Source organism: Paroedura picta, chromosome 1 (assembly GCF_049243985.1).
Source record: "Paroedura picta isolate Pp20150507F chromosome 1, Ppicta_v3.0, whole genome shotgun sequence".
Classification (NCBI taxonomy): domain Eukaryota; kingdom Metazoa; phylum Chordata; class Lepidosauria; order Squamata; family Gekkonidae; genus Paroedura; species Paroedura picta.
In genome coordinates, this window is record NC_135369.1 from 13,727,759 (window position 1) to 13,749,478 (window position 21,720).

A 21,720-nucleotide genomic window follows, 5' to 3' on the forward strand; every position below is an offset into this window, starting at 1 on the left:
CAGACATGCAGTCGGAAAGTTCTGCCCATGAGGCTGGGCGTTCGATCCCAGCAGCCGGCCCAAGGTTGACTCAGCCTTCCATCCTTCCGAGGTCGGTAAAATGAGTACCCAGCTTGCTGGGGGGTAAACGGTAGTGACTGAGGAAGGCACTGGCAAACCACCCCGTATTGAGTCTGCCATGAAAACACTGGAGGGCGTCACCCCAAGGGTCAGACGTGACTGGGTGCTTGCACAGGGGATACCTTTACCTTTTACCTTTAACATCATATATTAAGGAAAGCACCAATTTTATCAAAACATTGGGCCACAGTGCAGTTCCCTTTCCCCATCAAAACTTCCATCCTCCCAGGAGATGCGAGGAGGGAGGGATTTGTTTGGCTCCGCCTCCTTTGGCAGCCATTTTAGATCAATGCTCACCACCATCTTCTCAAAATCCCAAAGGCCAGAGACCCCTGAGTCTAGTTTCTCCGGCTTTCTACACAAGGCCCCAATTCTAAATATTGCTGAAAACATCCCTGTCTGCAACCTTTACCAGGATTAAGATAACCCAGTTCTTCCAACTAGAGCTGGCCTTTGCGTACCCCGCTTCTTACTGCCCTGAGGGGTCCCAAAGCAGCTTACAAACACCTTTTCCCTTCCTCTCCCCACAACAGACCCCCTGTGAGGCTGGTGGGGCTGAGGGAGCTCTGAGAGATCTGCTCTGTAATAACAGCTCTTAGAGAGCCATGACGGGTCCAAGGTCACTCAGCATGGGGAGGAGGAGTGGGGAATCCAACCTGGCTCTCCAGGATAGAGGCGGCTGCTCTCTGAGCCAACTTTCTCCCTTCTTTCCTCTCCTTCCCGGACATAGGGACCAAGCCCTATAAAGATAGGTTGAGGGGCTTGGGAATGTTCAGCCTGGAGAAAAGGAGGTTGAGAGGGGACATGATAGCCCTCTTTGAAAGGTTGTCACTTGGAGGAGGGCAGGATGCTGTTCCCATTGGCTGCAGAGGAAAAGAAGTGCAGTAATGGGTTTAAACTACAAGTACAACGATATAGGCTATATATCAGGAAAAAGTTTTTCACAGTCAGAGTAGTTCAGCAGTGGAATGGGCTGCCTAAGGAGATGGTGAGCTCCCCCTCACTGGCAGTCTTCAAGCAAAGGCTGGATACACACTTTTCTTGGATGCTTTAGGATGCTTAGGGCTGATCCTGCGTTGAGCAGGGGGTTGGACTAGATGGCCTGTGTGGCCCCTTCCAACTCTATGATTCTATGATTTCAGTCTTCAAGAAAGGGCAGAGGCTTAAAAGCAAGGGGTGCCTTTGCAAAGACACTCGCTCCTTTCCTCCTTCAGCATATGCATTAAGCCAAAAGGGATTTATATAGAGTGTTGTTGCTGTTGTTTTTAGAAAGGAAACATCCTCTAATGGTCACCCAGGAAAACCTTCCCTTTCCAAACTGCCGATGGAGGAGCAGGCACCTGACCACTCTGCCAACCTAATCCCGTCAGAAGAATCCACTGGGATGGCCCATCATTCACACGGCTCTTATGCCCCATAGCAAAGCAGCAGGCCAGATCACAACTCATCCCAGCATACCGCCTCGGCTATTCACTGAGCAGGGGGTTGGACTAGATGGCCTCTAGGGCCCATTCCAACTCTAGGATTCTGTGATTCTATTCCTCGGATGCTTGAGGCTGATCCTGCACTGAGCAGGGGGTTGGACTAGATGGCCTCTAGGGCCCATTCCAACTCTAGGATTCTGTGATTCTATTCCTCGGATGCTTGAGGCTGATCCTGCACTGAGCAGGGGGTTGGACTAGATGGCCTGTAGGACCCCTTCCAACTCTAGGATTCTGTGATTCTATTCCTCGGATGCTTGAGGCTGATCCTGCACTGAGCAGGGGGTTGGACTAGATGGCCTCTAGGGCCCCTTCCAACTCTAGGATTCTGTGATTCTACTCGTCGGATGCTTGAGGCTGATCCTGCACTGAGCAGGGGGTTGGACTAGATGGCCTCTAGGGCCCCTTCCAACTCTAGGATTCTGTGATTCTACTCGTCGGATGCTTGAGGCTGATCCTGCACTGAGCAGGGGGGTGGACTAGATGGCCTGTAGGGCCTCTTCCAACTCCAGGATTTGATGGCTGGGCCCCACCTCAGACCACCTCTCAATGGATTGTTGAGAAACCCAAGCCAATATCAGAACCAAACCTCTCTGCAGACACCGCCAGCCCTTCCGAGCCCTATGAAGTCTCAGCCCCCTCCGACCCACTTCCCATTTTAAACTATGGCTGCCCCCCCAAAAAGAAACCCAGAAAACGGTGAGTTAAAATGTCGTTTATTCCTTAAATAAAATCCCGTTAAGTAATTTTGCATTTTGGCACAGCAAAAGGAAAAATAAAATACATGGGACTCCCCAACCCCCCTACCCCATACATACAAAACAAAGAAATGGGGGGGGGAAACAAGAAAAAAACATAGTGTTCTGCCAGGGACGGGGGTCAAGTCAGTCAGGAAGAAATTGGAAGTCAAGTACAGACCCAGTTGAGGGAGAGGCAAGGCAAAGCTGTGTGTGTGTGTGGGGGGGGGGGTGGATTTTGTAACAGGCCGTGGAATTGGACCACAGGGCAGAAGAAAGACAGGGAGTGAAAATCAGGAAATGGGGGTGGGCAGGCAGCTGTGGGTACACTGTGGGGCAAGACACCAAACATGGCGGTTAGACAGAGACGAGGAAAAGAGAGGAGGGAGCTGATCCTTTTGAGCAAATCACAGGACTGGGGGGGGGGACGACACTGAGGGGAGGGGAGGGCATGCCCCGCGCCACAAATCTCCTTTTCAAACGTGGACAATGCACTTACTTGGGGGGTGGGGGAATGGCGACAATAATTCAGAGGCTGGGATGTAAGTCCACAGCGGCATTAAGGTTCATCCGGGGGGGGGGGGGGGATCACACACGAGAACAGGATGGCTCCAGGTTACTTGGGGGGGGTTATCCTCCCCCCCTTGGACACACAAATGGTAAAAACTGTAACAAGAAAACTGTAACAAGTCCCTTGTGTGGTATCGTAGGCAAGCATTAAAAAAAAAGAGCGCTGAATAAAAACACAGAGGCAAAATCTTGGTGGGGAGGGCAGAGAGGAAATACCCTGTTAGTGGCGGGAGGGGGGGAAGAAATGGGGGGGTGGCCTCAGCAACAGCCTGGCCCCCTCGAAAGGGAGACCTGCACACGACAGTGAGATGACCTGCTAGGGATGAGAGCTAGACGGGAGTTGGGAGGGGGGGCACAGAGATCAGAGAGTTCAGGCCCCCCCCCTCCTCCCCAATGATCCAGAAGGCTGGAGCGGAAAAGGACGGGTGACTCCTGCAAAGATCATGAGACCACACCTGATACTGACCAAGGTAGATTCTGTAGACCAATACTGCCTCCTGGTGGCGAATCAACGCACTACACCCCTCCGCGTAACCTGCTTCCGGAAGCTCGAGGGAGAAGGGGCACAGCCGCAGAAGCCAGACCACCGCATGACCCCCCGAGAATCGGGTCTGCAAAGCCAAAATGCACACGCGCCCCACCTTCAGACGTGCAGCACAAAGAGCCTACCGAGCCGCGCAAAATGGCTCCGGCGCAGGAAGTGAGGCAGACCCCTGTCCTGTCGGCGCCCGGAACAGATGCATGACGGACCCAAATGGGTTCTCCTGCCCCGGCTCCACAGGCCCACGGGGGGGAAGCGAGAATCAGCCACTGGATTCCAGGCCGTCGGGCAAGTACTTAAGGTACGGTAGGCTTTGCTAGGGCATGCTGGGAACGGGGAGGCCTTGGCCAAAGAGGATTGTGGGAGCCGAAAGCCCGTGTGCCAAACACACTCCGCTAGTGCTTAAAATCTTGGACTAATGGAATGGGGTAGGGTGGGGTGGGAATCATGGGGGCCAGGGACTGGCTGGGGGGGAGGGTTAAGATCCCGGCCATTCCTCCTCCCCTAAGTTGACAAAAGGGGGCCGTGTGAGTCTGCACAGGCCCTCCGAAACATTTCTGTTTGCTCCGTATGTTTTAGTGGGTCAGCCACTTTGGCGGCCCCGGTAAGGGCAGAAAAGCGGGATACACGTTTTGTCAATAAATAGCCGGCAATTCCCAGAGAGAGACAACCCGGTTCCCCCTATCCCTCCGTGTCTTCGGTTCTACAGTCGGGGAAGAAGGCGGGAAGCTTTTTGCGGTGCTCTGGGCCGGAGAGGAGGTAGAGGAGAGGGGCGGTGCAGGGCGGATCCCATGCTGAAATGGGAGGGGAGGGGAGAGCATTCTACTCAGCACAGGGAAGGACTCTGATGATAGCGATTCAGTCTCTGTTTCCACGGAAGCGACCCCACTCAGGACAGGGCTAGGGGAAGGGGGGCAGGCTGATGTCTTGCTCCCGGCGTCTATGGGGCTCGGAAGGCGTTGCTGGCCGCTCCGGTGGCCGCGTTGGCGGCAGCCGTGCGCACGGTCTGGTTGGAGAAAACCCCAGCGGCAAACTCCTCCTGCGCCTTCTGGAAGCTGGCCCCGGTGCGGCGGTAGAGAGAGTGGATCTGCAGGGAGAAAGGAGGGGAAGGAGGCGAACGGTTCTTATTCACCTGCCCCTGCTGGGGCGAAGAGCCAGGAAGATGCTGCGTGTCCCCCACTCCCCTCCCACACACAGACCCACCCTTGAATCTTTACAACAAAGCTGATGGAGAGAACTTTTTCCTCCCCTCTCCCAAAATACCAGAGCTTGAAGGCAGCTGACAAAGCTGATGGGCAGTGGATTCAGGACGGTCTAAAGCAGGGGTAGCCAACCTGTGGTCCTCCAGATGTCCATGGACTACAATTCCCATGAGCCCCTGCCAGCATTCGCTGGCAGGGGCTCATGGGAATTGTAGTCCGTGGACATCTGGAGGACCACAGGTTGGCTACCTCTGGTCTAAAGGAAATACTTGTTGACACGGAGAGTGATTAAAATGTAGAATTTCCTGCCAGAGGGTGTAGCGATGGCTGCAGGCCTGGGGATCTTTAAGAGAGGGCTAGAGAGGGGAGCCTCCACATTTAGAGGCAGTCAACCTTTGGATCCCAGTGCCAGGAGGCAACGCAAAGGGAAGGCCTCGGTCTCTCTCCCCCGTTTGCTGGAGCTCCAGATAAACTGGTTGAGGCCCCTGTGTGAGGTGGGATGCTGGACTAGAGGGACCCTTGGTCTGACCCAACAGGGCTCTTCTGGTGTTGTGGAGCCTGGATGGGCTTTTGCCCAACAAGGCTTTCGATTGGTTGTGCAGACTTCTTTCAAATGTTGCTTGGCAGCAGGGGCTAACACAGCAGCAGGAGCAGCAGCAGAAACCCATTTTTCACTGCCTGAAGCAGTCTTAAAGTGGCTAAACTATCGGCTTCCCTTCCTCTCCCCACAACAGACACCCTGTGAGGGAGGTGGGGCTGAGTGAGCCCTGAGAGAAACTGCCCTGTAAGAACAGTTCTATCAGGACTGTGACTAGCCCAAGGTCACGCAGCTGGTTGTGTGTGGAGGAACGGCTCTCCAGATCAGAAGCCACTGGCTCCTCACCACAACACCACACTGGCTCTGAATCTGCTCTCTATCACTCAACCCGTAGCAATCATTTTGCGGCTGGCTCCGCCTCCTGCGGCAGCCATTTTGCAGTCGCTGTTTTGTTATTGCGCCCACTGTGGCTTGCCAGGATTCCAAATGTGCCTGCAGGCTCAAAAAGGTCCAGGACCCCTGACAGGGCCTTTGCAGCCGCAGGAAGACCCAAATTGGACTTGATCCACGACGGGACCACTTGGCGATTGATTGATTTGGCCTTGAAATGCTGATTCAACGCTACCGCTCCCCAGAATCCATCCACAAATGGACGGTAAAAATCAGTGTTTTGCACCAAGATGGCCGAGTTCTACAACTGGCATACAGTTTAGCACAGGGGTAGTCAAACTGCGGCCCTCCAGATGTCCATGGACTACAATTCCCAGGAGCCCTTGCCAGCATTCGCTGGCAAATGCTGGCAAGGGCTCCTGGGAATTGTAGTCCATGGACATCTGGAGGGCCGCAGTTTGACTACCCCTGCAGAACAGGCTTCAAAGAACGCAGCGCCAGGCAAAACCGAATGCCAACATGACAGCGTTGCCAAGCCTCTTAAAAACGTTGCCAAAAGCTGGCTCCAAAATTTGCTCCACTTTCTCTCGGTTGTGTTTGGCTCCTGCTCGCCAAGCAGAAATGATTAGTGGAGCCATGGATTGCTCACCAGCATCTCTTGTGGATAAGTCTTCCCTGACGTCTCAGATCATGGCAGAAATTGCCCACGGGCTCTCGAGCATGCATTCAAGAGGACTAGAAACTTGATTGGCCGCTTTGCTTTTTAAAAAAAATGACAGGTGTCGAATTCCACACTCGGCACACTCTCAGCAGTCTCGCGCATGGGCAACTATCAGCTGAAACATGTGGCACATTTTTTAAAAGCTACAAAATTGAATGAGTACCCAGCTTGCTGGGGGGTCAACGGTAATGACTGGGGAAGGCACTGGCAAACCACCCCGTATTGAGTCTGCCATGAAAACGCTGGAGGGCGTCACCCCAAGGGTCAGACATGACCCGGTGCTTGCACAGGGGATACCTTTACCTTTACCTTTACAAAACTGAATGGACAACGAAGGATGGGCACCAGCTGACTGACGAACCAAAGTTCATCCTGAATTTCAGCCAGTTCAGAGTTTGCAAACTGAGGTTTGTGAAATGACAAACCATAACGAACTCCGAAATTGGGGGTGGGGGGTGGGGGGAGTTCGTAGTGGTTTGGGCCCCTTCATGTAGAGCAGAAGGCAGGGGGTTCTGCTCCACACCAAAAACACCAGAGGGGCAATGGGTGCAACCACAAAATGGCCACTACAGGAGGCGGAGCCAACCGCAACAGGGCTGCTGTCAGAGGCAGAGCTAAACCCCGAGGAAGCCCCCATTCAGGGGAGAAGACTGGTAACCGAAAACACAACAAAATTATACACATCACAATGTAAAGAATTAGCGCTCTTAAAACCAACTTAGAGCCATTTAAACCAAAAGCTGGGGGAAAGGGAGACGTCTCCCTGCCATTTCAACAGTAGCCTCTAAACGAGAGGCACAAATAAACTCCTTCGTTTCATCCCTGTCTTCTCCCAAATTTGGGGCAGCATAGACGGATCGCCTCTCCTTCATCGGATCCCCACGACGAACCTGCAAGGCGGGCTAGGAGGAGAGTGACCGGTGATGCAAAGCCCCCCCCCCCCCGCCAATGAGCAGCGCTGTGAGCGACCGGGGGAAGGATGGCTAGAAAAGGAGAAAGAACCCGGACCTGCTAACCGTGCCCACGCTTACCCGTTTCAGCATGACGACGCCCAGCACTGCCACGGCCGTGAAGAGCGTGGCCACCAGCATCATGAGTACGGCCACGGCGGTACTGGTGTTCAGCGCCGAGAGGCTCACGATCCAGCCACTGTGACGGGGTGGGTGGCGGGGCGGGAGAGAAAGAGATTTCGTGAGCACCCGGAGGAATGGGTCTCGGCCAGTGGTTCTCCACCTTCCTAATGACGCAACCCTTTAATACAGTGCCTCACGTTGTGGGGACCCCCCAACCGTGAAATTATGCAAGGGTTCGGTCACAGAAATTAAACTGAGATTAAACATGAAGATCCATGGTTCAGGATTGTATATAATCCTGGGGCCAAGGGACCAAGCCCTATGAAGATAGGTTGAGGGACTTGGGAATGTTCAGCCTGGAGTATGGACACCCCCCAGTTTGCCCAATGAACAATCCCGCATTATTATTATTATTATTATTATTATTATTATTATTATTGATTCTATACCGCCCTTCCAGAATGTCTCATGGTGGTGCACACAGGGCAATTAAGAATAACGGATTAAAACCAACCTAGTAAATGAGCATCAACATTTAACAGTCTATTTAATGGTTCCTCGAGTTTCCCCTTTCCTGGCAAACCCATATAAGCTCCAGGTCCAGGGCGGGGCTAAAGAAATCACCTGGATCCCCCCCCTACCTGAATCCCCAGCCTGGAATGCCGATGCTCTGAAGGACATACACCACGTCCTGCGCGAAGAAGATGAAGAAGAAGACGAAGAAGTTGAACGAACTGTCACTCCTGGAGACGGGAAGAGAGCAGGACGGTTCAGGGATCCGCGAGAGGCCGTCTGCATCCCTCGCTCACAGTGAAAAACTAACCGGAGTCACGCGGCACCTCCAAGAGGGCCATGCTTTGATCTGAACGTGATCTTTGAAGGACCGCAGTCTGCTTCGGCAGGTGCCCATGAAGGGCCCCAGCAGGTAGACGTACGGCTGAGGTTACGAAGGAAATCATCATGAACACCGTCGGGGGTCAAAGGGTCACCACCCACAGTAAGGGGGTGTCCTCTGGGCATGGAATTGGGGTTGCTGTGGGTGGGTGGCGGACAGGGGTGAATTTCCTGCATCCTGCAGGGGGTTGGACTCGATGACCCTGGAGGTCCCTTCCAACTCTGTGATTCTAGGATTCTTAGTACTGGGTGAGACAGAATTAGGCAGAATTCAAACGCCAGGAAGAAACAGTTTTGGAGTCATCGGCCAGTGTGGCCACTGGCAACAATACAACATCCTTAGGTCTGTGACACTGACAGCTAAGGAGCCCCCAAGGGAACTTGATTCAAGTTTCCCCACAAAATCTAATATCAGCAGCTCTTGGCTGTCAACTCAGCCATTCTCCCCTTCTTAGCATCCCCAGGGAACGCGGGATGCCCCAACGTTGGCGGCACTCCCAGACCAGGCGGCCCACAACGCCCCACAGTCCGCCAAAAGCCCCTCTTATTATAATAATAATAATAACGTTATAATAAACTTCATTTTCCTAACCCGACCTTCCCGCAAGGCTCAGGGCCGGTAGCATCATTCATAAATACACTAAAATTTAATTTTCCCGAAAACAATTCCAACTAGCCCCTCCGCCTGCAGTTAACTATCAATACGGAGCATTAAACATCAGATATTAAGGAGGGGATCCCTATCCGGGCAGATGTATCTTCCCAGGGTGTTCCGATGGGATTTGGGATTGGTCAAGGGAGGCTAGCCTATTCGATGTTGTGGCCCAGCGGTATAGCTCTCAGGCCTGCACAACTGGTCAAGGTCCCACGGGATCCTGATCTCGGTGGGCAGAGCATTCTCCCAGGCCGGGGCCAGAATCTCTCCTCTCTGGGGCTGCGGACCCCAAATAGATTTTGGTTGCCGGACCATAGAACTCTTTTTTTTGGGGGGGGGGGAGAGGTGTTGAACAAGAACAGCAGCTCTGCGCTCCAGAGTTCTGTCCTCTTTGTAAGGGTCGCCCCCGCCCGCCCCCCCCCCAGGCATTCAGATTCACGGCCAGGCCGTATCCCCAGACCCCCCCAACCCACTGTACCTGAAGGCCTTGTACATGGGCCGATACCAGCACAGGAAGGAGCAGGGGGTGAAGATCAAGGCCCAGAGGATGGAGAGGCCGAAGCCTGAGCCGCCCCCGCTGTTCACGCAGAACCAGGCCAGGGAGGCCAGGAAGTTGAGGAAGAGGGTGCCGACGCTCGCTGCGGGAGAGGGAGGACGTGGGTTGAGTGGGTCCTGGGGAGTCAGGGTCTCAGCCGATGCCACAAAGGCTGAGGAACCCAACCCAACCCTCGTTCCGTTTGCTGACACGGTGATTGCTGGATTGCGGCCCAGGAAATACAAATTAAATTTCTTGCTATTTGGGGGATGGGGGGGGGTGTCCTTTGTTTCAAATTGCCCCTTGTTATCCCTGACTAGCAATCCTTTTGTCCCTCTGCTAAACGTAGTCTGATGTTAAATACAGGGCAGGTTCCTTTGCTTAAAGAGGTTCCGAAATCTCCTTGCCAAGATGGCTGCTCATCTCTTCTCCCAAGAGCAGGCCCCTTCCTTGATGATATTCATGAGAATGACCAACCAGCCAACAGCCCCAAAAAGACAAAAGGCACCGGATGAAACGTAGTCCTTCTGTCCCGCACCTAAACACACCCCGATGTTAAATACGGGGCAGGCCCCTTTGCTTAAAGAGGGTTTGCCTTTCATCCGGTTTCTTTTGCCTCTTTCGGTTAACTCTGCGCTGGGCTACAGATTTGCTTTCTAGACCTGGCTCTTTTAATAAATCTTTCATAAATGGGAAGTGGGCCATGGTTCCCTGATTCACGTCGTGATCTCCCACCTCGGAAACACCAGCAGAAATGCAAAGGGAAGACTTAGAGGGGTGAACCCTTGCAGTGGGTATATCGTCCCCCGCACTGCTCAGGAGCTGGGGCTGAGGGAGACCACGGAAGCAAGGCCTCAGGTGTGGAAGGGGCAACTAGGGGGCCTGGCTCTCCCAGCTGTGACCCCATACTTTCAGGGGTAGTCAAACTGCAGCCCTCCAGATGTCCATGGACAAATGCTGGCAGGGGCTCATGAGAATTGTAGTCCATGGACCTCTGGAGGGCCGCAGTTTGACTACCCCTGCAAAGAGTTGGTTCTTATATGCCGCTTTTCTCTACCCGAAGGAGTCTCAAAGTGGCTTACAGTCACCTTATCTCTCCCCACAACAGACACCCTGTGAGGTGGGTGAGGCTGAGAGAGCCCTGATATCACTGCTCGGTCAGAACAGTTTTGTCAGCGCTGTGGCGAGCCCAAGGTCACCCAGCTGGCTGCATGTGGGGGAGCGGGGAATCGAACCCGGCATGCCAGATTAGAAGTCCGCACTGCTAACCACTACACCAAGCTGGCTCTTTAGCCAGGTGGTGGCGGTGGTTACCCAGATAGTTCACTTTGCCCCCTGCCTGGAGTTGGCAACCAGGCAGAACAGGGGGTGGACAAGGACGGAGCTGGCCCTGCAAGGCAGAAGCAGGCTGGATCCGCCACTCCATGCCACAACCAACTCCCCCTGCATTCTACACACATGGCCTACCCACGGAGGACATGGCCAGCTCCCTAGCTCGTGGCTGAGTCCATTAACACAGGAGGGGGAAGACCCCAGTTTGGAAATCCCTGCTCTAGTCCTCCCAGCTTCGGACAGGTAGCAGCTCACAGGTAAAGCTCTCTTTGTCCTGCTACCAAAGGGGGCTTTTACCGGGAGATGCCAGGGACTGAATTGGGGGGCCTCTGCAAAACAGGTGCTCCCCTCCCCACAGAGACATCATCAAAACGCTCACCCATCCAGAGGTAGTACATGGTGGTGACTGTTTTCTGGGACTCTATGGGAATCTCCACCGAAATGTCCTGATAGAAACAGGGCTGCACGGGGAAGAAAGAGGGCAAGGGCGGCCAGTTGTTTGGCCTAGCTGCAAAGGAGAAACAGAAAAGGAGCGCGTGAGACGTGCATATGCGCCCCAGCGCATGTGCCCTCCAGTGCCTATGCGCTCCCAGCCAAAGGGCTTGAAGCTTCTCACAGCTGGGCCGCACCATACCTCCGCCGCTGATAGCAGCGTTCTGCAGCTCGCGTTCCCTCCGGTCCAGTTCTTCAGCTTTGCGGTTCAGTTCCTCCTGGCGTTTCAGCAGTTCGGCGGTTGCAGCCGCGGCTGATTCCTAGCAGGAAAGAAAGATACTGGGGTGGGTGGGTGGGGAGTTCAGCCTACCGTGCGTTTCCTTCCCTGGTTTTAAGGCGAGGAAGGATTCCTCTGCCATTCTTTGAAAGAAGCGAGCCCTTGCTGCAAAGCAAGCAAACAGCGCCACACGCTGACCGCGAATGGTATAACCGCATAACGCACTTCAGTGCAGCGTTGTGCTGTTCAACTAAGGGCTGAACAGAGTAGGTCGTTCACAGGCCTAGGATTTCCTAGGAAGCCGTGGGCCACCACAGTGCAGGAGCACAGGCAGGAAAGTCTAAGCGCCTGCCATCTGTGGGGGGAAAAAAGGTAAAGGTATCCCCCCTGTGCAGGCACCGAGTTATGTCTTACCCTTGGGGTGACGCCCTCCAGCGTTTTCATGGCAGACTCAATACGGGGTGGTTTGCCAGTTCCTTCCCCAGTCATTACCCTTTACCCCCCAGCAGCAAGCTGGGTCCTCATTTTACCGACCTCGGAAGGATGGAAGGCTGAGTCAACCTTGAGCCGGCTGCTGGGATCCCAGCCTTGAAAAACTTGTGGCCCTGGGGTCCCTGTAAATCGGCTGCAACTTAACTGCCCCAATTATAATTATATTAATTCAGGATGAAGCTTTTATTGGTACACAACGCACTCCAAACAACGCCTCTCCCAGTAAGTCCTCCCCGAGGGAGTCGAGACCTACTGATCAGAATCTACATAGGAATCCTGTCCCTACGGAGGTCAAACGGGCTTCAACCAGCGTGGTGAATGGTTAAGAGCGGCAGCTTCTAATCTGGCAAGCTGGGCTTGATTCCCTGCGCCGCCACATGCAGCCAGCCGGGTGACCTTGGGCCAGTCACAGTCCTGATAGTGCTGTTCTCACAGAGCAGTCCTGTCAGAGCTCTCTCAGCCCCGCCTCCCTCACAGGGTGTCTGTTGTGGGGAGAGGAAGGGAAGGCAAGCTGCTTTGAGACTCCTTCGGGTAGCGAAAAGAGGGGAATAGAAACCAACTCTTCTTTTTCTTATTCTTCCCATCAGAGCCAGGGATTTCTCGGCCTTAGCCCCGGCCTGGTGGTATGCTCTGCCACAAGAGATCAGGGCCCTGCGGAACTTTAGACCAGGGGTAGTCAAACTGCGGCCCTCCAGGTATCCATGGACTACAATTCCCATGAGCCCCTGCCAGCGAATGCTGGCAGGGGCTCATGGGAATTGCAGTCCATGGACATCTGCAGGGCCGCAGTTTGACTACCCCTGCTTTAGACAGTTCCACATGCTCTGTAAGATATTGCTGTTCCACCAGCCCTACGGTAACATCTAGCTGCCACCTACTCCGCCTGTAGCTATACCCTTAGCGAAAGCTACTACGTGCCCCCCTTCCCACACGAGAGGCCACGTTAGCGATGTATTTTTTAAATGTTTTAATTTTATGCAACTCATTTTAAAATTTCTTTTTGCCCGTGCTTAGAACGGATGTATTCTATCAACATTGCGATCCGCCCTGAACCTTTTTTGAGAAATGGCGGAATACAGGTCAAAAAATAACTAAGCAATCATATTATTGCATAATTGTGCAGCCTTTCCAGGCCTCCAGGTGCCCTTACAACAATCCTTACAACAATCCAGCAAGGTAGGCCAATTCTGACAATCTTCCCCTATTGCAGGGGGGGGGGGGAAGACTGAGGGCAGATAAACTACCTAAGGCTACTCTGAGGTTGTAAGAAGAGGCTGGCATTGAACCACCTGAGCCACCACCCTGCACCAGTCTCGTAAAGTAACTTTTCAGTTTTGTGCAGGGCCGCAAAGCATCACGGAGAATCCATTCCCTGTGCCCAAAAAATAAAGTGTGTGATGACACACAAACACACACACACACCTGCGGGGGCTTTTCCGATACCTGCGTTCCATAGGAGCCATAATTCCTCGGCTCTGTGGGGCTCGTCTTCTTGGGGGGCTGTGAGGGAAGAGCCGGCTGAGTTGGGGTGGCCGAGGGCCGGGGCTCATACGGAGGCGGGGGCCGCTGCTGCGGAAGAGACGGAAAGAGCATCACATTTCTGCCCCGTTCCTTTCTCAAAGAGCCCAGGCCCACCGTTTTCGCTTCACAACGACCCCGCGAGGCGGTCATCTTCCGCTTCATGGCTGAGCGGGGAATTTGGACGCGGGCCTCCCCAACACTCCCCAAACCATCCGAGAAGATGGTGATGCTTACAAAGCAACCCGGGGAAGCCAAAGAAAACTGACAACATCCCCCCACACACACACACAAACACATGTATATACAAGGTAAAGGTATCCCCTGTGCATGGACCGAGTCATGTCTGACCCTTGGGGTGACGCCCTCCAGCGTTTTCATGGCAGACTCAATACGGGGTGGATTGCCAGTGCCTTCCCCAGTCATTACCGTTTACCCCCCAGCAAGCTGGGTACTCATTTTACCGACCTCAGAAGGATGGAAGGCTGAGTCAACCTTGAGCCGGCTGCTGGGATCGAACTCCCAGCCTCATGGGCAGAGCTTTCAGACTGCATGTCAGCTGCCTTACCACCCTGCGCCACAAGAGGCTCTTCTATACAAGGGATAGGAACCCACAGTTAGGAGACCCCGCCTCTCTTACAGAGAGCGAGCAGGATTTGGAACAATGCTACAGGCTAATGTTTCAGGGGGAAATCCCACCCATGGACCTGACGGAGGCAGACGTCCATTTTGAAAACAGACATCGACCAACCAGGGAACATCTGCAGCATAGGCCTGCTTGGAAACCAAGAGGACCTGCCAAATTTGAGCGGGACCCTGCACAGATCTCGACCCACCAGCTCCGCAAGCCCCTTACCCCCGGGTTTTCGAAGGGATTGTAGACATCCAGGGTGGCGTATTCGGAGGCCGGTCTGTGCTGGATGATAGCGGGATCCTGAGAACAAGAGGAAGGGAGGCTGAGAGGGCAGAGAGGGGGAGGGAGGCGCGCCCGACCCAGTCCCCGCTTCCGAGGAGAACCCAGGAAGTCAGATAACGCTCCGGATCATGATTAGCTATGTGGAAAACACTAACATTGTTTCAGTTGCAGCCAACACCACAAGCTGAGTTTTATTTCCCCTTTCTAACGTTTTTTATATTATCTCGCCATCTCCCCTGCGCCGGGCCTTCTGGATGTGCGGCTCTGCTAGCTCCTGCTCCTGAGGCTGTGCCCAAAATGCTTTCTCTGAGTCCCAGCATCACCCACAAACGCCAAAAGGTCAGAGAGCCCCGGGAGAGAGCTTCATACCGACGTATCTAACATATTTTTCTTCCGCCCTTTTCTCCACAGAGCAAGTCTGACGAGGACCTCGGACTCCAAAGTTGCTGTCATTTAACATGGAAGAGAGGAAGGAGAGGAGCTGGCTTCTATACCCCGCTTTTCACTGCCCGAAGGAGCCTCAAAGCGGCCTTCCCTTCCTCTCCCCACAACACCTATCCTGCGAGGCAGGTGAGGCTGAGAGCGCTCCGACAGGGCTGCTCTGTGAGAACAGCGCGATCAGGACTGGGACTGGGCCAAGGTCACCCAAGCTGGCTGCGTGTGGAGGAGCGGGGATTCAAACCCAGCTCCCCCGATTAGAAGTCGCCGCTTTTCACCACAACGCCACCCTGGCTGGTGTTTAGATGGGAGCACATCACTGAAGCCCCCAGGGTTGCTATTCAGAGGCGGGCAAGGCCGAACTCCCTCTGAATGTCTCTTCCCTTGACCTGGAGCCAGCTTGGTGTAGTGGTTAGGATGCGGACTTCTAATCTGGCATGCCAGGTTCGATTCCCTGCTTCTCCCCCACATGCAGCCAGCTAAAGCTGTTCTGACCGAGCAGTGATATCAGGGCTCCCTCAACCTCACCTCCCTCACAGGAGGTCTGTTGTGGGGAGAGGAATGGGAAGGCGACTGTAAGCCCCTTTGAGACTCCTTCAGGTAGAGGAAAGAGGCATATAAGAACCAACTCCTCCTCCTCCTCCTCCTCCTCCTCACATCTCAGAAGCCAAGCAGGGGAGGCAGACGTCCCTGTGAGGCACGTGGGGCTGAGAGAGCTCTCTGGGAACAGCTCTGACAGGACTGTGACTAGCCAAAGCTGGCTGCATGTGGAGGAGCGGGGAGTCAAAAGCCGGTTCTCCCGAATAGGAGCCACCACTCCTAACCACGACACCAATTGGGTTAGGCAGGGCCATCCTGGTCAAGGCAAGAGACGTTCAGAGACGGTTTGCCACCATTACCTGCCTCTGCGTCCGTGGTGGTCTCCCTTCCAAAGACTTACCAGGGCTGACCCTGCTTAGCTTCCGAGAGCTGGCAAGATCAGGCTAGCCTGGGCCACCCAGGTCATAACAGGCACAGTTTATTTACAGTTATAAAACACAATTTTGATTTATTTAGTTTTACAGGCCACCTCTCTAACCGAGACTCAAGGCAAATGACCGAAATGGAGAAAGCGATCCATCTCGGGAAGCAAACACATCTGATAAACGCCCAACCTAGTCAGCGCTGTCCAACCCCTGATTTGACGTTTTGCCCTATGATCAACTTGAAGCTTTATCCTGCCTCCTTGACTGCCTCTGCCTTGCAATCTGTTCGGGGTCATTTGCTTGCAAAGTGGGCTCCCACGGCCCTTTAGACCAGTGGTTCTCAACCTGGGGGGTCGGGACCCCTTTGGGGGTCGAAGGACCCTTTCACAGGGGTCGCTGCAGAGCAAGCAGCTTGGCCGGGGGGGGGGGGGTAGCCATCCACACAACAGCCTTGCGGGGTAGATCAAGATCGAGCGTTCGTATGTCTGGAGCAGCGGAATAGAGCGAGATCGGCATGGTGGGACAAGAGGCAGAACTGAACTGAGACACCCCAGGGGGGGGGGAACAATTTATTTACAATCCTGAACAAGAGATCTTCACACCATTGGTCACTTTTGGTTTAATTTCCGTGAAATAACCCTTGCATAATTTAATGGTTGGGGGGGGGTCTCCACAACATGAGGAACTGGATTAAAGGGTCGCAGCTTTAGGAAGGTTGAGAACCACTGCTTTAGACATGTCTTTGACCCCGTAATTCAGGGGTAGTCAACCTGTGGTCCTCCAGATGTCCATGGACTACACTTCCCATGAGCCCCTGCCAGCAAATGCTGGCAGGGACTCATGGGAATTGTAGTCCATGGGCATCTGGAGGACCACAGGTTGACTACCCCTGCCGTAGTTGACTCCCTGAGTTAGGCCTTAAGGGCAAATAATCTGTGCTCTCTGTCCCGTTGCTTTGGGAACAATCTCATAGGCCTTGGAGCCAGGGTGACTGGGTCACCAACATGGGCCGTTCGCACCCAGACCCTTTGGTGCAGGGAAGGGCTGAGGCTTGATAAGCGGATGCTTGCATACAATCCCAGTCTTAGCAAGAACCCCGTGGTGATCTAATTGCCTTCTCCTCAATAAAGGGCTTTCTTTTCCTAAATGGCAATCGGAGAGTCTCACAAGCCTAGTCTTAAAGACAGCAAGTGCTAAGGAGTAGCCCCATCTCACATCCCTCTAGCCCAGCATCCTCTTTCCAACGGCGGACAGTTTGGCACCTCTGAGATGCCCACAGGCAAGGCCAAAACAGCCCACAGTATCTGATACTGAGAGCCAAACTGCCAAGGAACATGGAAGATCTATTCTTCTGTATCATGGCTAGCAGGCCCGCCTGCAGCTGGTTCTTGAATACTTGATTAAAGCCACATGGTTTTCAGCCCAAAGTCCATCTGCTTTCTAAACAGAGGTTCTAAACAGAAAGATCTGGAAGTCTTGGCAGAAGAGAAATCCAAACTCCCTCATTTATCTCCAGGGTACGGGATACAGTGGACTACCACAGCTGCAGAGTAAGAAAAGGATGACCAACCTCAAACCCCAGGCAGGAATCTTCTAGGGCAGGGGTAGTCAAACTGCGGCCCTCCAGATGTTCGTGGACTACAATTCCCAGGAGCCCCTGCCAGCGAATGCTGGCAGGGGCTCCTGGGAATTGTAGTCCACGGACATCTGGAGGGCCGCAGTTTGACTGCCCCTGTTCTAGGACGTCCTCTAAAGGATTGGGGGATCCCTCCGGGAGGACTGAGCTAGATTAGTTAGCAGGAGGACTAACCACTCCGGATGCAATTTATTTCCAGGAAAGGCCAGAGCCACTGCCCTCAGGCCCGCCCCCAAAATTAAGCAACGAGAATTCAGCAGAACAAATAGAGAGAAAGTGAAAGGAGACAATATTTCGCAGCAGGGGCCAGTTGTACAAGACAAGGACCTCGTGATGGGAGCAGGGCTGAATTTGCAGAACTCGGACGGAGGCAGAATTCAGGAAGGCTCGGAGAAAGGAGATCTCAACGGAGACACAGGAGGGACATTTTTTAATGGTTTGCATTGATCAAGGCGGAAGACGCCGCATCAATCCTTGCAATCCTCAAGATACCTCTGACACGCAAGGTAACAGGACGAGGGACTGCAGAGGTGTTGACACATGGCATGCTAAACCAGGGGTGACCCATCTGTGGCTCTTCACAGGTCCATGGACTTCTGGAGAGCCACAGTTTGGCCGCCCCTGCGTTAAACCATGCAGAACATGGTCTGGGATCCGTAAGGACACCTGGCATTTTCCTGGGCCAACAGCCCCCAGCCCCCCTCCTCCAGGTAAGACAAGGCCCGGTTATTCTAATACTCCGTTCTGCCAGAAAGGAGCAACACAGGGACCAAATCCCTAATATTCAATGGGGTTTGGTTGTTCTTTTCGTCGCTGGGTATTCTTGGGCATTTTTTAAGGTATGGATTGTTGTGTATTTTATAGTATGGGTTTTTAATTTTTAGGGGTAATTTTATTGGGAATTTTAGGGATGTCTGTTACCCGCCATGAGTCTCCTTGGGAGTGGCGGGCTAGAAATTCAATATATTATAACAACAACAACAACAAGGGATTTCACAGAGTATTTTCTTGCTAATAGGACTGAGTCCTACCGCAAAGACGGGGCAGGAACGGGGCAGAAATGTCGTTACCCTTAGAGCAGGGGTAGTCAACCTGTGGTCCTCCAGATGTTCGTGGACTACAATTCCCATGAGCCCCTGCCAGCAAATGCTAATAGGACTGAGTCCTACCGCAAAGACGGGGCAGGAACAAGGCAGAAATCTCGTTACCCTTAGAGCACAGGTAGTCAACCTGCGGTCCTCCAGATGTTCATAGACTACAATTCCCATGAGCCCCTGCCAGCAAATGCTAATAGGACTGAGTCCTACCGCAAAGACGGGGTAGGAATGGGGCAGATATCTCGTTACCCTTAGAGCAGGGGTAGTCAACCTGTGGTCCTCCAGATGTTCGTGGACTACAATTCCCATGAGCCCCTGCCAGCGTTTGACCACAGGTTGACCACCCCTGCCTTAGAGGATGAAGGGAGAGAAAAATCCAGCCCTGTAAACTCCCAAAAGTACATTGCAGGGCTGGGAAAAGTACAGAGGATGGGAAATTAGGGGATGGGAGAAACTTTCCTAAGAGGGAGGCTTTTCAGTTGAGAAGGAAGATGACTAAGAGAGCACATGACAAAGATTTATAACATTATACGTGAGGCGGAGAGAGTGGACAAAGCAAACGTTTCCCTCCCTCTACCAAAACACCAGAACTTGTGGGCCTCCAAGGAAGCTCATCGTCAGGAGGTTCACGACGGACAGAGGGAAATGACCTCTCTAGGCAGGGAGTGACTAAAATGTGGGATTCACAGCCGAGGAAGTCAGCAATTGTCACTGGTGGATATTTGGCATTCATGAAAGAGAGTTCTAGCAGTGGCTACTAGTCACAGTGGCTAAAGGGAAGTTCCATGTTGCGAATCCCAGGGCCAGGAGGCAGCATCAAGGGAAAGGTTCAACCTCTATGCCACTCTGTGTTGTCTGTCCACAGAAACTGGTTCAGGCCCCTGGGTGAGGCAGGAGGCTGGACTGGAGGGACCCTCCCTGGTCTGACCCAGCAGGGCTCCCCTGTGTCCTTATGAGGGGAAGTCCTCGGCCTCCCTGCCCTGTGGCTGGCCCTGCAGAGGGACTGGCTGGCCCCTGGGTGAGGCAGGAGGCTGGACTGGAGGGACCCTCCCTGGTCTGACCCAGCAGGGCTCTCCTGTGTCCTTATGAGGGGAAGGCCTCGGCCTCCCTGCCCTGTTGCTGGCCCTGCAGAGGGACTGGCTGGCCCCTGTGTGAGGCAGGAGGCTGGACTGGAGGGACCCTCCTTGGTCTGACTCAGCAAGGCTCTGATTCTCCTTATATCCTTATGAGGGGAAGGCATCAGCCTCCCTGCCCTGTTGCTGGCCCTCCAGGTGTGTGAGGCATGAGGCTGGACTGGATGGACCCTCCCTGGTCTGACCCAGCAGGGCTCTCCTGTGTCCTTAGGAGGGGAAGGCCTCGGCCTCCCTGCCCTGTGGCTGGCCCTGCAGAGGGACTGGATGGCCCCTGGGTGAGGCAGGAGGCTGGACTGGAGGGACCCTCCCTGGTCTGACCCAGCAGGGCTCTCCTGTGTCCTTATGAGGGGAAGGCCTCGGCCTCCCTGCCCTGTGGCTGGCCCTGCAGAGGGACTGGCTGGCCCCTGGGTGAGGCAGGAGGCTGGACTGGAGGGACCCTCCCTGGTCTGCCCCAGCAGGGCTCTTTTCCCATTCTTATTACAAGCAGACCCCTTTTCCCCTGGCCTCGCTCGGTGCAGCTGCCGCGGAAGGGCGGTTCCTGGGCAGAAAGGCCAAGGGGCTCATGCATCCAACCACAACCCCCCGAGGCAGGCCAATCCCGCCCGCAGAGACCTGTACCCCGGGGCAGGGCTGGAGAGACGCCCAAGCCACCCGGCAGGGATCAGGGATCAGGGCGCAGCCGCCGTCCCCCCGGGGCGCGATCCCAAGCGAGGTGGGACCCCGGGCCAGGGACCCCGAGGGGCGGGGAGCGCGAGGGAGGAGCCCCGCCCCACTCCGCCCGGCGACGCACCTGGAAGGGATTCCCCGGGTCCCCCTCGAAGGGGTTTCCCCCGCCGTTCACGGCCATGCCTCCCCTCCCTCCGCCACGGGCTCTGCGGCGGCCGCTCCGTCTGCCAGCCTGCGCGACTCTGGACGCCCATTGGCTCCTGGGAAGGAGCACGTCACCGGCGAAAAGGGAGGGGATTCCCGACAGGGAGCGCCGCGACGCCCAGGCGTGCGTGTCGCGCACGTGTGACGTCAGGGGAGAGCGTCCGGCGGAGGCTGATGGGAGCGGTAGTTCTGATTGGAGCTGGATGCGTCTGTTATCCGTTCTTAGTGGGGCCGCCTCCGCCCCCTTGACGGGTGGACTGCTCCTGTAGGGGAAGGCTCCATCTTTCAGCGTTCAGGATAAGGAATTCCTGGCAAGGAGGAGGGGGAGCAATGCCGTGCACAAAAACCCTTAATAAAATCTGTTAATAAAAACCTTTAGATTCAATTGGGTAGCCTCTGTTAATTAACCTTTGTTAACTTTAATTCATTCGATGGGCACCTTCTTATACTGTTTATTTAATTTAAATAATACAAAAGACTACTCATTGAATCAGTGAAATTGATTAAATTAACGACGGTATGAGAAAAAATAAAAAAAGGAGTTTAAAAATCCAAAAACCCTTAACAAAAGCTGTTCATAAAAACCATTGTTAATAGGTTTTCATTGATTCGATGGGCACCTTGAATTTTTATTGAATTTAAATTGAATTAACGATGGTGTGAGGAAAAATAGAAAATGAGTTTAAAAAATTGAAGAAAAAGAACTAGAGAAGTTTCAGGAAGAATCTGGAATATATTGTAATCACTCCCACCCTTCTAAAATCCTGTGCAGGGCCCAGGAGATTATGCAGAGCAGGGGTAGTCAAACTGCGGCCCTCCAGGTGTCCATGGACCACAATTCCCAGAAGCCCCTGCCAGCAAATGCTGGCAGGGGCTTCTGGGAATTGTAGTCCATGGACATCTGGAGGGCCACAGTTTGACTACCCCTGATGCAGAGGGAAGAGACTTCAGTGAGTACAATGCCCTGCAATGCACTCTTCAAAGTAGCCCTTTACTCTAGGGCAGGGGTAGTCAACCTGTGGTCCTCCAGTCAACCTGTGATCCTCCAAACACTGGCAGGGGCTCATGGGAATTGTCGTCCATGAACATGTGGAGGAACGCAGGTTGACTCCCCCTGCTCTAGTGGAACGGATCTCTGACAGTTGTAATTCCAGGAG

The 21,720-nt window shown here is 54.0% G+C and overlaps 1 protein-coding gene across 2 annotated transcripts; it reads right to left on the minus strand.

Annotated features, from left to right (window-relative positions):
* Positions 1-2,300: 2,300 nt before the first annotated feature.
* On the minus strand, positions 2,301-20,641 carry SCAMP3 (secretory carrier membrane protein 3). 2 transcript variants are annotated; one of them, XM_077322527.1, is made up of 9 exons: positions 20,484-20,641; positions 14,365-14,442; positions 13,434-13,559; positions 11,424-11,541; positions 11,169-11,297; positions 9,401-9,560; positions 8,015-8,116; positions 7,332-7,449; positions 2,301-4,536 (listed from the first exon to the last, which is right to left on the minus strand). In XM_077322527.1, the coding sequence occupies exons 1-9, from the start codon at positions 20,538-20,540 to the stop codon at positions 4,390-4,392; spliced, it is 1,035 nt and encodes a 344-aa protein (XP_077178642.1). In that variant the 5' UTR covers positions 20,541-20,641; the 3' UTR covers positions 2,301-4,389. The 2 variants fall into 2 exon arrangements, with proteins under 2 accessions (XP_077178642.1, XP_077178632.1); XM_077322517.1 differs by having other exon boundaries at positions 13,413-13,559.
* Between the last annotated feature and the right edge of the window lie 1,079 nt (positions 20,642-21,720).

Coding starts and splice junctions, on each gene's coding strand:
- SCAMP3 (XM_077322517.1), bottom strand. CDS start 20,540: ATGGCCGTGAACGGCGGGGGAAACCCCTTCGAGGGGGACCCGGGGAAT. Junction 13,560..14,364: donor ATCCCTTCGAAAACCCGGGG/GTAAGGGGCTTG, acceptor TCTCTTCCGCAG/CAGCGGCCCCCGCCTCCGTA. Junction 9,561..11,168: donor CATGTACTACCTCTGGATGG/GTGAGCGTTTTG, acceptor CCTCTCCCGCAG/CGAGCGTCGGCACCCTCTTC.